The following is an 18,395-nucleotide window of genomic DNA, read 5'->3' as shown; positions in this document are numbered from 1 at the left end:
CTCTGCACCCTCTCTCTCTGCACCCTCTCTCTCTGCACCCTCTCTCTCTGCAGCCTCTCTCTCTGCAGCCTCTCTCTCTGCACCCTCTCTCTCTGCACCCTCTCTCTCTGCACCCTCTCTCTCTGCACCCTCTCTCTCTTTCATTCTCTCTCTCTATTTCATTCTGTCACCCTCTCTGTCTCTCTCTCTGTCACCCTCGCTCTCTCTGTCACCCTCTCTCTCTCTCTCTGTCACGCTCTCTCTGTCACCCTCTCTCTGTGTGTGTCAGTGTGGTGCTGTGGTGGAGGGCTCTCCAAGGACTCTCCCAGTTCTTCCCCCCCTCCCTCAGAGGACAGCGCTCCCCACTCCCTCCGAGCTACAGGGACACAGCGCTCGGATCTCGCATCCCCCGTCCGAAGAGGAGATCTCGGGGGAGCCGGATCACTGGCTTGGTAGGTAGGGGGTAGGGGGTGGTGTGTGTGGATGTGTACCTCCTCCTCTCCGGTGACTGGTGGGTGCTGGCAACACTGACCTCACTGATGGCCTCTTCTGCCAGCAGTGACGTCACTTCCTGCACTGTACTTCAGTCATCGTCAAGGCAATTTACTGCCAGAAAAATTCTCATGTGGTAGGTGCCGCTAAAGAAGTTTCACTTCAATAAGCAAAATACATGAAAAGATAAGGAATCACTGTAGAGCTTTGATACACAGGTGAACACAACAATGTAGTAAAAAGGAACAATAGTTATCCAACGGCTCCCAAAGTTGCTAGGCACAGAAAAGGAGTAACACATAAGCTGCTAAAAGTGCAGTGGTGACATAAGAAAAAAGGCTCAGATTCAGAAAATTAAGGAAATCCAGAAAATGAAAAAAAAATCTCAAACAATAGAAGTGATTAAAGAAAAAGATACAAGGGGGCAACGTTGCGGGGGGGGGGGGGGACTCCCATCTTCAGACATGTTCCCACTGGTTATATATAACCGTAGAACCTCCCTTTTGAAAAGAAACAAAATCAATCAAAAAAACTATCCTCCTTATGCTACCAGCCCAGCACAGGCAGACAAATGGTGTGCAGAAAAGATGTGACCAGCAGATAAAAGTAAAGAGCGACACACTGTGCTCATTTGCATGTCATTACCCAGGCTGCAGTGCACTGTTTGCTAAGTGATAATGGGGAAAGACCAGGTTGCAGACCTGTCGGAGGCATGCAAATGCACCACAAGTCGTATTTTTATACTATCTTATATATAGAAGATGGCAGGGATATACACATGTAGCTCGCGCACTGGTCCCGGAGCCACTCTACATCACAAAAACGGCTCTCTCCCATAAAGGGACCATGCCGTACAGTGGAGCAGTACCGGGGCCAGGTAAAACACATTAAAGAAGATGTAACATCATTGGGCTACAAGGTGTCATCATTTTCTTGTAGGGGCAGGAATCAGATATTCCTGGGTAAATTGAAGTCATAGCAAAACCATTTTATCCTTGTTGCCACATGGTCTACTAGTCTATTAGCCCAGGGGCGCCCCCCAGTTTGCGCACCGCTGTATTAGCCTATATACAAAGTGTTTTTTCTGGGTTGATAATTATTTTAAATAAGTAACGCATTTTTGAAAGTTTATGCTACAATGGGTTTATTACCATAACTACCCCTTAACAGTTTGAGGGGTTATTCATTACACTGTCATAATGCCGATCGGGGCACTATCGCACCGAAGCGCCCATTCAAATTAATGAGCATTTTACGTGCAATAGTGCCCTGGTCAGCACTATCACAGCTTAATTCATAACCCCATTGTTTTTAAAAATTGCGGAGGAGAGAAATGGGGTGGGGTCATAATTCTAGTCCAGGGCCCTGGAAAATCTGTCTGCTGCCCTGCAGATGGTAATTTTACTGTGGTTACTGGCAATAATTGCTGAGTTCGGCTGCTTTCCAGGCATAATTGTGGGTAAGTGGCCATCTTCCAAATATTCAATTGCTTCCACAGGTTTTAACTGGCACCACAAGTAGGTTATATTCACAAATCCTGCAACCTATCTGTTGGTTTAAGGGCCTTATGCAGAGAGGAACGTTATTTAATGTGAAAACGGCAAGAAAATAGCCACAGAATTGGAGCAAGTTATGGTCGTATGCAGAAAGCTGCGTTACCTAATTTTTCCGATGAGATTCAAAATTGCCAAGTTTTTCTGGCTAGATTGAACTCACTATAATATAGGGCAGAATGGCGAGTTGCAGTGCATCTATGCTACCTGCATACCACCCTATTTTAACATGGCGAATTTACCAATCTCTCCACGTGTTTGGCAATTTTTAAAGTAAAGAAACCTGCTGTGGAGAATTTTATGAATCTCTCCATGTTCTCTGCAGGAGAAGCTTCTCTGGGAAGTATTTTCTCCAAAATATGGTGCCATTTCCCTTCTCTATCCTCTCTGCATAAGCCCCTTAATCCTTTGTTGCAATTATTGGGTTGAACATTTTATTTAAAAATAACACATTAACCCTGCACACTGCTGGAAGTCTCTAAAGGCTGAATGATCAACCCTTACCATTGGAAGGGCTGTTTATAGCCTGGCTGGGTTAGAATCTTACCAGTCATACTGTACTGTAGTTCATGAAGTTATTTTCCTGAACCACCAACAATACAGATGGTCCAGCACAGCACGTGGACTTTGTTCTTTAGACACCTAAACTTGTTCCTATTGCAATTTTCAGGCAATTAATACGCTCCCCTATTTATGCAATATAAACCAAAGGGAATTTATGTTGAGCACTTCCATTACTCTTCCTTCCTATTACATTTAGAGACGTAATAAAGGCATTCTTACCTCTTACATACTACGTCGTTAGGAGGTATGCTTATGTCCTGTAATTTATAATATTGATAAAACTGGAGCACTCCACCCAAAATGATGTCTCCGTCTCTGAAGTAGCCTGGATTGTGTCCATCAAGTTTCAGTGAACAAGCATTGGGTCTGGCCGAACTTGTGCCTATGGTACAGTAAAGTAGCAGCAGAATCACAATTATCTGCAGACATTTGATCCTGTGGGTTGGAACAAATAAGATTAATGTTTTCAGACAACTCCCTCATTTTCCCGGCATTTCACTCAAACCCGAGCCCTGGGTCACCAAGGCTCAGACATTAGCATTTCAACCCGGCTCACATGAAAGGCATAGATGCATTAGCACTTAATTACTTACATTATGTTCGGGGGGGAAATTCTATTGAAATGATCAAGTTCAGCTTAGAAAATAAACAACAGAAAACACTTCTTCACAGCACACATTCAGCATGCGATCCTAATTAAAGATGCAAAGAAACAAGGTACTGTACACACACACACACACACACACACACAACCTATAATGTGCATTAACAAATACTGGAAAGTGTTGGATTTATTTGTACCAAATATAAGATGTACAGTAGCCTGGGGGGGGGGGGGGGGGGTTCGGGAAGATACAAAGAACATAAATCCTTTGTGCTCTCGTCTGCCTTTCTTGCAGCAGGAGGCAGTTGTGGATTTATAGGAAAGCCATTACTTCCACCTGCCTGGGAAACCAGATGACTTCATTTAATATAGAGGGGTGGCTGCTACAAATGGTATATTTATACATATTAAAATAACTTTACCAGTAACTTTGATGTTTACTATGGACATAGATAAGCAAGTGCAGGGGTGTGAGGGACGTAGATTTTCAGAACCAGACAAACCTCCGCTGAAAACCATTAACTATTTCATGTCTATGAATGCCTGTTGCTCCTTGGTGGGACTGCACGGTTAATCTCTGCTGTCTCTATTTGCTAGAAGTATTATAATAATAATAATAATAATAATAGTCTCATGTAAATTAAAAAGTTTACAGCTAAATTCTCATTTTATGCATGAAAATGTAATTTGCACAGTTATATAACTACACAAAAGGATGTGTGGATTTCTGGCATACACAACAAAATGGATACACAAATTGTTGTTTAGCCCATTTCGCTGACAGGGGATTGCCACACCATACCTTTGGCATTCAAAGGGTGAAACATAACAAGTTCATAAGTAGCTGTTGGGTAAAAATGGACAGAAATGTAACCGCCCTGATTTGAGCCCTGTACAATTCCTAATTCTGGGAGCAGGGTATCTTGTCATGCAAAATGGTTGTTCCCTGCTCTCCATGCAAGACTCCAGTCTTGGCAATATTGCAAACAGGATAGTGGGTTTGCTGGACCATTCAGTCACACTCGGTATTGGCGTCTCTGGTTGTGATATGAACTTATTTGCACTAGGGATAACTATCCACAGTCCCTTCTTCGCAGAATAACAATAACTTAAAGGTTCCGTTTCCCCTACATATTTATTTTTGTTTAAATCTTTCTTCTACATATAATGCAATAAGAAATGTTATGTTTTTCCTTTTTTTTTTTTAAATATTGAAGTATATTTTCTAAAAATTTAAGCTCATCATTAAATTAAAATGGCTGCTAAGCCCCTTTTCAATAATGACCATTTTTGACACTTTAAATAATCTTATCTGAGAAGTTCAGGATAAGTAATCTTCACTGATAAGACTCTTACTTGTGCAAGAAAAACAGCTCAGCGCTTCCCGGCAGGGGGAAACGGGTTACAATAAATAATTAGTTGCCTTGTAAACATTCTACTGGGCCTTTTTTAAGTAAAAGAGAAAAAATATCTTGGAATAAAAGTAACATTAAGATCGGTAAACTGGTTTACAGGATATCCCATTCAGTGTGTTTTGGGGAAAACTGCACCTTCATTACAGTTCCTATTCTATATTCCGAGAAGGAGGGTAACAAGTGTTAAGTTTCATTCCATTGAACTAAAGTCAATGCACAATGAATTCTGTATTACCCCCCACTCCTCACTATATTGAATAGATGCTTAGGTCGCCCATGAAGTTGAGAGGTACTCACCCCTACTGTAATTTAATTCACACTGGGGAGACCTTCCTAGCATCGGGTTACTTGCTTGGAATTTGAAGGAACAGGACAAATCTACAAAGTAGGCCCCTCTGCACTTACTAATTATGGAGCAGCAATGGAAGGTGCTGGCACAGTGGGAAATAAATGCCGGCATCCCTCACCTGCTGTCTTAATCATCTATTCATGGTGCATCCAGACAGGAGGCCGAGTTCAACTTCTCACCAATCCTAGTTTATCGCGGCAAAACGGGATAACAAATGCACAACCCCAGAAACTAGTAATGATGACTAGCTGATCTCAGCCTCCTGCGTGTGTGGCGGATCCTCCATGAGCAAAATTATTTGAAGGTAATTACCATCATCTGGAGATCAGCATTAATTACTATCTGACTGTGATGGAAGTAGTAATGTAGGAAAAGATGCAGAATGTAACCATCAATATTATATAACAGGGGCGCTCAACTTCAGTCCTCAAGCCCCTCCAACAGGTCAGGTTATCAGGATATCCCAGCTTCAGCACAGGTGGCACAAGCCACCTATGCTGAAGCAGTGACTGAGCCACCTGTGCTGAAGCCATTATATCTTGAAACCCTGACCTGTTGTGGGGGCTTGAGAACCCCTGGTATATATTATCGAATGCTTGATTTAGGAGCAAGCATGAAATACAGCTGCAATAAAGCCCAATTAAGAGACAAGAAAGTGTTCCAGTACTTACATATTAAGACGGCAGTTAGCAGTTAGGAACAGTTGATTTCCAGAGTTTTGCTGAGAAAGAGACAGACAATCCCATTTAAAACAGCTTCTGAGATTTGAGCACAATAGATTATATCTACATTCATGAGTTAAGTATGTATTATGCATATGTTAAAAACAAAAAGAAGAAAGAAACTCACAGCCTCCTGTGCCTGATGGAAATATATGTCAGGGTTCTGAATGTGGTGTATAAATGTTCCTTTAGCTCAGGAGGAGTTTCTTATTACTCCCAGATAGCACCATTGTTGTATCAATCTTCCTGTGTTGCACATGCGTGTGAACAGACGTGTGCACAGTTTCAGTACAGTGCAATGTACACAGTGATGCTGTCTGGAAGGGTTTTTAAAGGAGCGGAAGGTGTTTTGTTTCTAAAAAAAACTTCTGAGAATGATGCACCTTGAGGGTTTTATGAGAAAGTTCCTTGGAAGATAAACACTTTAATGACATACTTAATGATTACAGCTCAGATTATACATGCAGCTCTCTTTCCCCCTAGGGCAAGGAGTGTACGGTGCTGGTTTTACCTGTTGGCTCGCAGAGACCCCAAACCTCCACCACTGGGAGCCCGGGATGATACAAAAATACAACTTGATACAGCGCCTCCACCTGGGAGGGATCCCAACGTAGTGGGAGTAGCCCCTCACAGGAACCACAACATTGATATACACACACAGTAAATGATAAGAATAACCATTTACTGATGAACATATAATCAACAGTGATGACTGGATTATAACTCTACTGGTTACAGCTACCCCTTCACCTCGCAGGGCCTGATCCCACCACTGTGTAACCCATACCGTGTCCACCGTACCTGAGGGGCCCTTGGGCACCCAACCACCCTGGTGTCCACAAGGATAACAGCCCCCACCCCTATATGTGGCTGCCACTATGGTGTATGTACTTGGTGCACTTAGAATATAGGTACCTACCGATTAAGGAAACACTGGGATCCGCCGATCCAGTGATGTCCTCCGCAATGATGTCCACCTCGCGGGGGGTGATATCCCGCAGAATGATCCCACTTACAGATAGTGTCTCTCTCTCTTGTTCAGGTGATCTGGTCCCAAACCACCGCTCTCCAGTGCTGCGCAACGTCGCAACTGTATCCCTGGCCTACACAGCTAATGGGGCAGTGTCCCTACCTAAGGGCCTGTCCTTGTCGCTGCTTCACTCTCACCAGGGGAGTCGGGGCCTAGCTGGGGCCTAGGGGATGTCTGGCTTAGTGCAGAGGGTCACAGACCCCCGCACTCCTACACCCTCCCTTGTCTGTGTCCCAGCTCCGACTGACTTCTCTTCCTGAGTGCCCCAAATGTATCTCCTTGCAGGAGATCTGACCACCTGATTGGCTCCCTGGCGTCAGGTAGTTAGCAGCCCCAATGGCTGCTGGGTGTTGTAGTCCCTTGCGGAGCCCTTTGCTATTGCCGCCATGTGCGCGATCTCTACTGCACTCTGCTGCGCATGCGCAAGCTCAGGAAGGCTCTGCTCTATGGCGCGCCTCATCTGCACATGCGAGAGCATACCGCAGCTGCACGCGCTCTGCCAAGATGGCGGTGCCCCCCCGGGGGGAACCGCCGGAGCTCCCATTGCCAGTACCACTTCCCTGCAACCTCCCATCAGACAGCGGATGTAAGGGGAATTCAAAAATAACCAGAGGGGATCTGGCTATATCCTCCCCCTGGAGAAAAACACCAATGTTTCCGCTTGGGAACATATAATGAAAGTGCAGTTATCATATATATACAACTTATCACGTAATTTTAGCTCTACATGAGATTATACATTTCACTGAACATCACTATGACGGATCTCAATTTACTGCGGGCCCACTGCTGAGCCTCATAATAGGGTGCCCCAAATTGATCATAGGTCATCCTCATTGGAGGCTGACCAACTCTTTGGCTCTGGCGGAGCTGTTCTTCAGCAACTCCTTCTGGGGAGTAATAAGCATAGTCCTGAGGCTCAGCCTCTTCCCTTGAGGGGATTAATGTCTCTGAACAGTCTCTATGGGGTACAAAGAACAGGCTTTGTGGATCCAGGGGTTGACTCTCTGGAGCCACCTTAGTAGGCATTTGTCGCTGAGGCCCTTTACCCGTAGATCCTCCAGGAGGTGCTCCTTGAAGTCGAGGGTCCCTTTGAGAGGGTCCCTCCATAGGATCCTCAGAGTCTTAAGCGATTTCAGAGGTGGTATTATCTGCAGTCTCTTGACCAACCTCTGGTGTGTCCGGATCACCATCCAGGGGTGTAGCCTGCATTTGGGGCTCGTCATCTCCCACTTGTTGGATGGGGAGCAGATGATTCCAGTGCCATACCTTTATTCGGCCATCTGTGTCTTTTATGCGGTAAACCGGAAGGCCTGGCATCTGTGACAACTTCATACACACCGTCCCGCCAATGGTCGGCTAGTTTGTGTTTTCCCGGGACTCCCAGATTGCGGAGAAGCACAGTATCTCCAGGGTGAATTTCCCGATGTTTGACCTTATGGTCATAGCACCTTTTGTCGTTGGCATTAAGTTTGTCAGCAGACTTTTCGGCTTGTTGATAAGCCTGTTGTAAGCTAAAATGGGTTGCATTATGTATCCCACCTGTTGACACTCTTAAGCGTACATCCACCGGCAGTCTGGCTTCTCACCCAACATAAGGAAGGGGAGAATCCCGTGGACTCATGACGGGTGCAATTGTAAGCATGTACGGGTGTGTTTCCACATGCCAACTCCACTCTTTTGCGTCGCGGTTAACCATCCCAGCATGTCTAGCAGTGTCCTGTTGGACCGTTCTGGCAATGCACCTCCTTTTGCTCACGAGGAGTTTCTTATTCCTCCCAGATAGCACCATTGTTGTATAAATATTCCTATGTTGCACATGCATATGAACAGACGTGTGCACAGTCTCAGTACAGTGCAATGTACACAGTGATGCTGTCTGGAAGGGGTTTTAAAGGAGCTGAAAGTGTTTTGCTTTCTAAAAAAAACCTCTGAGAATTATGCACCGTATTACTTTATCGTGAGTTATATTCATTCCCTTTGGATCGCAGTAAGCAGCGGGAATAGCATGTGACTGGCATCCTAATGAATCCGCTACCCGTAGTTCCGAGAAGGCCACTCGGTTGTCAACAATGGCAGCCGTCCTACACATAGCTTTCACCCCTGGTCCCGGGATCTCTTCCCATTGATCATCATCTGGGGTTGCACTTAACCCTGGTCTTCCAATGTTCAATGGGCCAGATTTATACTCCAGAGGGAAGTTGTAATTTGTTAAGCCTGCCAGGCATAGGTGGCCGGAAGCATCCAGCTTGATGTATGTTAAGATGTGAGTGGATTTTTATCCGTCCTTACCTCGAAGGTTATTCCATAGAGGGAATCATTGAGTTTGTCCACGACTGCCCATTTGAGGGCAAGGAACTCTAACTTGTGCACGGGATACTTTTGTTCACTGGGAGTCAAACTGCGGCCGACATAGGCCACGGGCCGGAGTCCCTCTGGGTGTTTCTGATGTAGGTCTGCGCCTAGTCCATTGAGTCTGGCATCCACATGCAGAATATAGGGCTGCTCGGGGTCGGCGTAGGCCAGAACCGGTGCTTGTGTCAGGCTTCTCTTCAGGCCTCGGAAGGCCTGTTCACACTCAGGAGTCCACTTGTCGCCAAACGACTGACGGGCCCGAGACGGCCTTCCATCCAGTATCTTAAGGGTATATCTTCAAAAGACTGTTTGAGGGCTTGGCCCGGCTGGTGTACCCCTCCACAAAACGACGGTAGTAACCACAAAAACCAAGGAATGATCGTAGTTCCATGACATTCTCTGGCCGAGGCCAGTTCACGACCGCTTCTACTTTGGGTCAGTGGTGATTCCCTTGGCAGAGACGATGTGTCCCACATAGGTCACCGAGGTGTGACAGAACCGACACTTGTCGAGTGAAAATTTCAGTCCTTCTTTCTCAAGGCGGTCCAGTACTTTAAGTAGCTGTCCTCCATGTTCTTCTAGCGTCTTACCGAAGACAATTATATCGTCCAGGTAGACTAAACACTGCCGAGGGTTCATGTCCCCAATAGTCTTTTCCATTAGACGTTGGAATGTCGCTGGAGCTCCACAAATACCTTGAGGCATACAAGTGAACTGGTAAAAGCATAATGGACATACAAAGGCAGTCTTTTATTGATCCTCTGTACTCATTGGTACTTGGTAGTACCCAGATCTCAAGTCCAGCACGCTGAACCATTGGCTCCCATTTAGGGCATTAAGAATCTCCTCGATGCAGGGAAGAGTGTACTGATCCGGGACTGTACGATTATTCAGTGTCCGATAGTCGACACACAGTCTCACTGAACCATTCTCCTTCCTTTCCACCACAATGGGTGATGCATAAGGGCTCCGTGATTCAGTCACAAGCCCGGCTGTCTCCATCTCTTGTAGTAGGTTCCGTACGTCATCCACATCCCATGGGGCAATGCGGCGAGAACGCTCTTGGAAAGGAGTAGTGTCACTCAGTCTGATGGTGTGTTGGGCACTGCGACTGCAACCCACAACCATCTCGCTCGTGGAGAATACAGCCCGTCGCACTTCCAATTTGGTCGTCAGCTGGTCTTTACATTCTGCCGGTAGCATTGAGTTTCCAAAGTTGAAGCTCACTTCAGTTGGTTGTGTGGACCCAGCGGCCGTGTTCACCTGCGGCATGTGTTCCACAGGGCTAACGGGATAGATGCGGCCCAATTTTTGTCCTTCATCAAAAGCCATAGTGAACGGAGAAATATTCTGGACATACACCTTAGTCCGGGGTGGGATTCGTGATTTCCATTCTCGCACCTCGGGTATCAGTTTGTACCCTCTCTGAGCATCTTCCTCCGGGGTGTTCTCCAAGGAGAAAAGGTGCTCTGCGTTGTTTCGGTCAGGATAGCAACACCAAGCAGCCATTTGTCGCACTCCCCCTGGTGGAATTTTGGTCAGGCCTGCGCACCGGTTAAAGAGAATTCCATGGTGATCCAGTGCAGAGATTTTACAACATTCTTCTAACGAGGTGGTGGAGGTTGAGGCTACTCAGGGCTCTTCTCCAACTGCTTGCAGGTACGTCCATATTATGGTTCGCACTATATCCGTATTAGTTCCCAGGATGATCGGGTACTTAGGCTGTTCTTGGGGTTCAGGACTGTAAGGAATCGGGGAGCACGTCCTTTGCGATGTGTTCCCTCCTTACCTGTCTTATCTCAGACCTCCGCTCTGGCAACAGCGCGTGCGCGCACCCCCGCTCTGCTTACAGAGCGCGCGCGCATTCACAGCTCTTCTAGTGTGCCACGGAGCTTAATTCCGCCCCCTCGGATGCGCCGTGCTTCTCTCACGCGCGGTGCGCACACGTGACGATGTGCACCGCTCCCCAGCTGCGTGATAAGTATTCAATTAGCCCACTTGTCTCCTGCAGCCAATCCTTGCGTCCACGGAGGCCACGACTCCGCTACGCCTCCTTTGTTACTGGTTCCTGTTTCCCACAAGTACCCTGCAGTTCCTGTCATACCTCTCTGAGCATAACCTTTTGTAGCCTTGAGCTTCTATGTCCGTTGTGCCCTGCTCCTTGTCTTGTGTTTTCTTGCAGTTAATCCTTCATGTACCGGTCCGGCTTGTCTTTGGAATATCTCTGGCTATTGACCCCAGCTTATCTTCGACTCTGTTGATCTCTCCAACCCAGACCACGGCTAAATGGACATCTACTATTCTGACCTCTCCAACCCCTGACCACGACTATACGGACATCCACAAAACTTACAAATTAGTCTACTCAGGAATCACCGTTTTTTTATAATTTTTTTTTTATAAATTACGGATTTAATGGGTCTACCTGTATTGGGTTTTCTGGGTAGCAAGTAAAATGTCTGGGAATACCAGGGACGAGGCTGGCAGAGCTTTTTCTGGATATCTTTTAGGATTGATTTGATGGTATACTCTAGTTCCTTAGAGTATTACTCCGTGGGGTGGTTGGATAATTCGCTGGGATCTTTTGTCTGTGTCACAGGGAGCAACTGCGGGCTGGAGTCCAGTAACTGGGACAGGCAAGCAGGTGGGTAGTGATGGTCAGGGCTCGCGGCAAACAGGTTGCAATGGTCAGTAAACAGGCAGAGGTCAGGGCTAGAGGAGGCTAGCATTGTAAGGTCTGAAGGGGTCTAAAAAAAGGAAAAGAAGGTGTATAAATAGCGCTATTAAAGTGAATGAATGAATATTGACCCCTCTATAGGGATTAACCCCCTAGTGGCGGGCTAGGCTGCCTGGTACAAACTGATTCGTACAAATCAGAGTGAAACATAGGAACAAAAGGAAATACCGGCGCCTTACGAGTCCATTATGGTTAATGTCCTGGAAGTCCAATGAATGAGGAGAAATGTCCAAAGGAGCAACCCTTCAGTTCTTAGACTGTCAGATGGTCAGATACGATTTTCTCCATGCGTTCCGTGATATGAAATGAAACAGAGAAAAATATAGTGCAACATAGCCAGCATAAGAAATAAAATCAATTGATGAAAGAACATAAAACGATAACTAACACGCCTACATAAGAATACAGTACAAACAAAACAAACATGAGAATAAAAAGCTAATTTAATACAAAATAAAACAATATAAAATTGATGATATGCGAGTGACATAGAGACTGCCGGTCCGGTGGAGTAAAACCGGAGCCCTACTCACAGAATGGTGGATGTAAACAGGCAGTGGATGTCAGCTGTAGAGAGATGTGAGTCCTCCTCCGGTCACACTGGAGCGCTCGTGGGCGTACCCCTGTGCTTCCCTGCATTCCTCAGGCGGATGTTGGTTCACTGGGGGGTGGGCCTTGAGAGGGGCCTTCTCAACGACCCCGGGAAGTCCTCTGGAGCTGAAATTAATTTTAACTCCGGATCCCCCAATTCACAAAACGGTATAATTACAAGTGTCCAGCTCCCTCCAGGGAATTCAACATGGCTGCCAAATCTGGCTGCGATGGACTTCCAGGACATTAACCATAATGGACTCGTAAGGCGCCAGTATTTCTTTTTATTCCTCTGAAGGGGTCTGGTACACAGCAACAGCAAGGAACAGGAGGTGGCAGCGAGCTTGTCTACAGGGAAAATACAATAAACAGGTGAAGAGGAGGTTTAAATATGGCTGGCTGCTGATGAGGTACTGGTGCTGGTGATGAGGTCAACAGTAGCCTTCAGACAGTACTCTGCAGTGAACAGCAGTCCTAGTGGCAGACTGACAGAACTCCAGGCTAGCAGCGAGGGGGACCAGTGTTTAAGGGACACTTCTGACAGTCTGATTCTGGGATGTAGTCCTGATGGTTTAGAATAACAATTGCACCCCTTTTATTCACTGGCATGATGACAATATGTTTATCTTTTTTTTATTTTTAACGTTTGTATTGCTCTTTTCTCCGGTGTTGTAAGGTTGCTGTTGTATCTGTGTTTAGGATTTCGGCATTGACTCTGATGGAAGGTTTTTTACAGTATGTAGGTGTTCAATTTTGAGTTAAGCCCAGAGGGAAGTGTGAAGTCAGAGGATTTAGCTATTTCTGCTTTATTATGGAAGTATTCCTTGACTCATAATCGGCGGAAGAATTCCTCTAGTTCTCCCCAGATGTATATTTTGTCAAGATTTTGCTGGGGCAAAATGTAAGTCCTTTAGACAGTATTGTTTTTAGCAGGGGTTAGATAGGTTGACAACAGCGACGCTATCAGTTTTGTAAGAGCTTTGTGTCTCACTGTTGGTATTTCCTATGCAGTTATTGTATCCTCTGGTCTGTAGAGGGGAATTATTATTATTATTATTATTATTATTATGTGATATAACGGCTTAGCGATTTTTTGGGGTTATACAGTATGTTGAAGATTTCATGTTGTCCCAGCACTCAAGGATCACAAGTAGGCAATTGTTTTGTCAATCATCAATTTCATGTATTTGATTTCAAGTATGACTGTGATAGAACAATTTTAAAGAAGCCACTGACACATCATTACATTTTGGTTCACTAAGACTGCAAAGTAGTGAAACCTGTAACGCAGTGCTCACCACAGACAAGGTGGGACCGCAAGGCAGAGGTGGGGGTAGATATTAATGCCACCCACAGCCGCGAGGGCGCGTCTGGAAAGTAGGATTGTCGAATTAGCCGGGTCAGGATTGGAGAGGTAGGGATAGTCGTAATACTTGCCAAAGTCGGGGTCGGAGAGTAGCAGAACGTTACAGGTACTATAAACCATGGCCTGGATTGGAGAGTAGAGAGTAGTCGTGGTACGTTGCCGAGGTCGGGGTTGGAAAGGGGCGGATCGTTGAGAATAGCCGGTGTCAGGAGTAGAGAAGAGCGGAGTCCAATAGAAAGCCGGGGTCAGGAACGGAGAGCTAGGAAATACAAGACAAGACTTCGGAGGCAAGCAGCAGTGAACACTACGAAACATGCCAGTGGCACAGCTGAGCATATAAAGGGAAGGACGGCCAATGAAATGGGAGGTAGTGTGGAGGTATTAGCATTGGTGACCCTCATTGGCTGCTCTGTTGAGTGTGGGACGGGCCTAGGAGGATTGCAGCTGGCACATCTGTGCGTGCTTGTCGCGTGCTGCTTGTGTCCATTGCACCCCCCAGACAGAGTGGCGTGGGCAGATTCCAGAGATGGGCCGGAGAGGGAGGCATCAAGTCCCGAGAGGGATGCGGGCCTACCGCGGGCAGTCCCCGGATCAGAGGGAGGAGGACTGGTGGCGGCAGCAAGGGGAACGGAGCCCCCGGCAGTGGAAGGAGGTAAGCGAGGAGTGCGCCATGGGCGGCTTGACACTCCCATCCTTACAGTATCCCCACCTTTCAGGAGCGACCTCCGGTCGTCTCCAGGCAGGCTTGAGAGGGTATCTTTGGTGAAAAGCCTGAAGGAGTCTGGGGGCGTGAAGATGGCAATGCGGGCCCCAGGAGCGTTCCTCAGGTCCAAAACCTCTCCAGTGTACCAGATGCTGTATTGCTCCTCTAGAGATCCGGGAGTCCAGAATGGATCGAACTTCGTATCCCTGTTAACCCTGAAAAGGAGAGGAGCTGGAGACGAGACAGGATCGTGGAAATGAGGATTCTGAACAGCAGGTTTCAACAATGAAACGTGGAATACCAGGGGGATTCTCAAGGATGGGGGAGGTGTAGACGATAAGCCACTGGGTTGACCCTCTCCAGGACAGGATAGGGTCCAAGGAATCTGGGTGCCCATTTTAACGTGGGCACTTCGAGGTGAATAATTTTTGATGAAATCCAGACCATTTCTCCAGGGTTGTATTCATGGATCCTGTGCCGGTGGCAGTCAGCCTGCATCTTTTGCCTAGATGTTGCCCTCCTAAGATTCTCTTGAATCCTAATCCAAGAAGCCTGTAGAAGACGGATCCGGTTATCCACTGTTGGTACTGCAGAACAGGATGTGGTGATGGGAAGAAGAGATGAGTGAAACCTATAATTAATTAAAAAGGGTAACTCCATGGTTGACTCACTACGCAGGTTATTGTGTGCAAATTCAGCCCAGGGGAGGAGATCAGTCCAGTCGTCATGGGTGTCCGAGACAAAACAATGTATTTACTGCTCCAAAGACTGGTTGGTACGCTCTGTTTGACCGTTGGTTTGCAGGTGGTAGCCCGAGGAGAATTCTAGAGATATCCCCATTTGTAGAGCAAAAGAACGCCAACATTTTGAGATGAACTGAGGACCCCGATCAGAGACGATGGCTTGTGGTACTCCATGCAGACAAAAGATTTATTTGACAAAGACAACGGCCAATTTGGAAGAATTGGGAAGACCTCTCAGTGGGACAAAGTGTGCTTGCTTAGAGAAGTAATCTATGACCACTAGGATGGTGTTCATCCCCTTAGATACCGGCAACTATACTATAAAGTCCATGGACAAGTGGATCCATGGGCAGTCCGGAATGGGAAGGGGACGTAGAAGGCCAGGTGGTTTGCTTCAGGGAGTTTTGTTACGGGCACAAGTCGAGCATGCAGCAACGAATTCTCTGACATCCTTTTGAATGTTGGGCCACCAGAATGTCCTTCTCATACCTGGGTGTTCAGAAAGTTTCGAAGAATGACCCCATTCTAGAACCTTTCTTTGAAAGGATGGGGAGATGAAGAGGCGACCCTCCAGAACTTCAATATCATCAGGGATGTTAGACTGGTCCGTGAGAATGTCATTCAAAGCATCAAACGTGTTGGCTGAAAGTATGAGCTTAGGTGGAAGTATAAACTCCAGGCGGTCCTTGGATTTGTCGTTAAGCGAAAACTGACATGAAAGGGGCATCGGCCTGGACATTCTTGGAACCTGGTAAGAAGGAAATAATAAAATTGAAACGAGAAAAAAATAACAGTGAGCCTGCCGAGCACCTAGGCACAGGCACCTACGATATACAGCAAATTCTTGTGGTCAGTCAGTATAGTGATGGGGTTCTCAGCGCCTTCTAACAGATGCCTCCATTCTTCTAGAGCAAATTTAATTGCAAGAAGCTCCCGGTTGCCGACATCATAATTTCGCTCTGCAAAAGAAAATTTCTTAGAAAAAAAGCACATGGGTGAAGTCTTGTCTGAGGTGTCCTACTCTGAGATAAGATGACTCCGGCCCCGAAATCAGATGCATCCACCTCAAGGGTGAAGGGCAGTTTGGGATCCGGATGTATGAGGATGGGTGCGGAGACAAAGGTGTTTTTTAATTGGTCGAAAGCTTGAATGGCCACTGATGACCACCTTATCCACACCTTTCTTAGTTAATGCTGTAATGGGGGCTACATACATACATATTTCTAAATGTAAGTTTGTATAATCATAAAGACATCAATCAGAGGGCTACAATTTAACTATATATATATACAGTATATATATATATATATATATATATATATATATGTGTATATATATACACAGTGCTTGTTAAATCACCCAAAAATCTACTTAACCTTAACCTGTGTCTGGATGCCCACGCTTCACAATTATCTAAAGCAGCAATCCCACCTGGGATCTTACCTGATCCACAGTCCCTCAATATCCAGGTACCCTCATTCCTGCAATGTTCTATATTGTAGGGGAGGTGTTCCTTACCTGTCTTCTGGGTTAGGGGGAATTCCGATGTCTCCCGTGTGAAGCTTGAAAGTCAAATCTGGAAGGAAGCAGTATACGTTATTTCGGTGTAGGTAAAGGGCAGTTACGATATATAGGGCAACTATACTATAAAGTCCACGGACAAGTGGGTCCATGGGCGGTCTGGAATGGGAAGGGGACGTAGAAGGCCAGGGGGTTTGCTTCAGGGAGTTTTGTTACGGGCACAAGTCGAGCATGCAGCAACGAATTCTCTGACATCCTTTTGAATGTTGGGCCACCAGAATGTCCTTCTCATATCTGGGTGTTCAGAAAGTTTCGAAGAATGACCTCATTCTAGAACCTTTCTTTGAAAGGATGGGGAGATGAAGAGGCGACCCTCCAGAACTTCAATATCATCAGGGATGTTAGACTGGTCCGTGAGAATGTCATTCAAAGCATCAAACGTGTTGGCTGAAAGTATGAGCTTAGGTGGAAGTATAAACTCCAGGCGGTCCTTGGATTTGTCGTTAAGCGAAAACTGACATGAAAGGGGCATCGGCCTGGACATTCTTGGAACCTGGTAAGAAGGAAATAATAAAATTGAAACGAGAAAAAAAGAACAGTGAGCCTGCCGATCACCTAGGCACAGGCACCTACGATATACAGCAAATTCTTATATATACACAGTGCTTGTTAAATCACCCAAAAATCTACTCGCAAAAAAACAAAAAATCTACTCGCCAAACCAAAAAATCTACTCGCCGCCTAGCCCCGCCCCCCAGCCCCATCCTTTAAAAATAAATTCCTAGTAAGAACTAATAACATTCGTTTTTGACGTAAGTTTATTTATTGTATTACATGTATACTTTACTACAATTAGTCCTTGTTACATAGTTACGTGTGTGTGTAAATATTGGATGACCTCACTAATCTAGAAAAAAAAGCCAGATATGAAGGACTAGTTTCCTGAACCCCTTAACCTGTGTCTGGATGCCCACGCTTCACAATTATCTAAAGCAGCAATCCCACCTGGGATCTTACCTGATCCACAGTCCCTCAATATCCAGGTACCCTCATTCCTGCAATGTTCTATATTGTAGGGGAGGTGTTCCTTACCTGTCTTCTGGGTTAGGGGGAATTCCGATGTCTCCCGTGTGAAGCTTGAAAGTCAAATCTGGAAGGAAGCAGTATAGGTTATTTCGGTGTAGGTAAAGGGCAGTTACGATATATAGGGTAAATATGATATCCAGAGACAGAGAGTGTGTGAGACAGAGAGAGTGTGAGACAGAGAGAGTGTGAGACAGAGAGAGAGTGAGACAGAGATAGAGTTTGAGACAGAGATAGAAAGTGAGATGGAGACAGCGAGTGTGAGACAGTCAGAGAGAGAGTGTCGGTGACACAGAGAGAAAGAGATATAGAGTGTGGGTGACAGAGAGAGAGATAGATTGATAGATAGAGGGTGGGTGACTGACTTTTGGGTGACTGACTGACTGACTGGGTGACTGACTGGGTGGGTCCCGGGACCGGGTGGGTGACTGACCGACTAGGTGACTGACTGGGTGGGTGACTGGGGGACTGGGTGGGGGACTGGGTGGGGGACTGGGTGACTGACTGACTTACACTGGCGACACACTTTATTCGAGCTCGGCTAGTCCCACGAATTCGGGTATACCCGGGTGTATTGAGGTTTGTGAC

At 46.2% G+C, this 18,395-nt stretch overlaps 1 protein-coding gene across 2 annotated transcripts in view; it reads right to left on the bottom strand.

Moving 5' to 3' along the window:
* The window catches only part of LOC142498865 (extracellular calcium-sensing receptor-like), a 25,297-nt gene extending 19,335 nt beyond the window's left edge, over positions 1-5,962 (bottom strand). For both annotated transcript variants that reach the window (XR_012802569.1, XM_075607476.1), the window contains exons 1-3: positions 5,806-5,962; positions 5,628-5,677; positions 2,808-3,023 (exon numbers count right to left, since the gene is read on the bottom strand). Coding sequence is in view for 1 of the 2 variants with exons in the window: in XM_075607476.1 (XP_075463591.1) it covers positions 2,808-3,023; positions 5,628-5,629 (218 nt within the window). In the remaining variant the exon portion in view is untranslated. The remainder of the gene's footprint in view (positions 1-2,807; positions 3,024-5,627; positions 5,678-5,805) is intronic.
* Between the last annotated feature and the right edge of the window lie 12,433 nt (positions 5,963-18,395).

Source organism: Ascaphus truei, chromosome 7 (genome assembly GCF_040206685.1).
Source record: "Ascaphus truei isolate aAscTru1 chromosome 7, aAscTru1.hap1, whole genome shotgun sequence".
Classification (NCBI taxonomy): domain Eukaryota; kingdom Metazoa; phylum Chordata; class Amphibia; order Anura; family Ascaphidae; genus Ascaphus; species Ascaphus truei.
The sequence above is the reverse complement of the archived record's forward strand: the minus strand, read 5'-3'. Positions and strand labels throughout refer to the sequence as shown.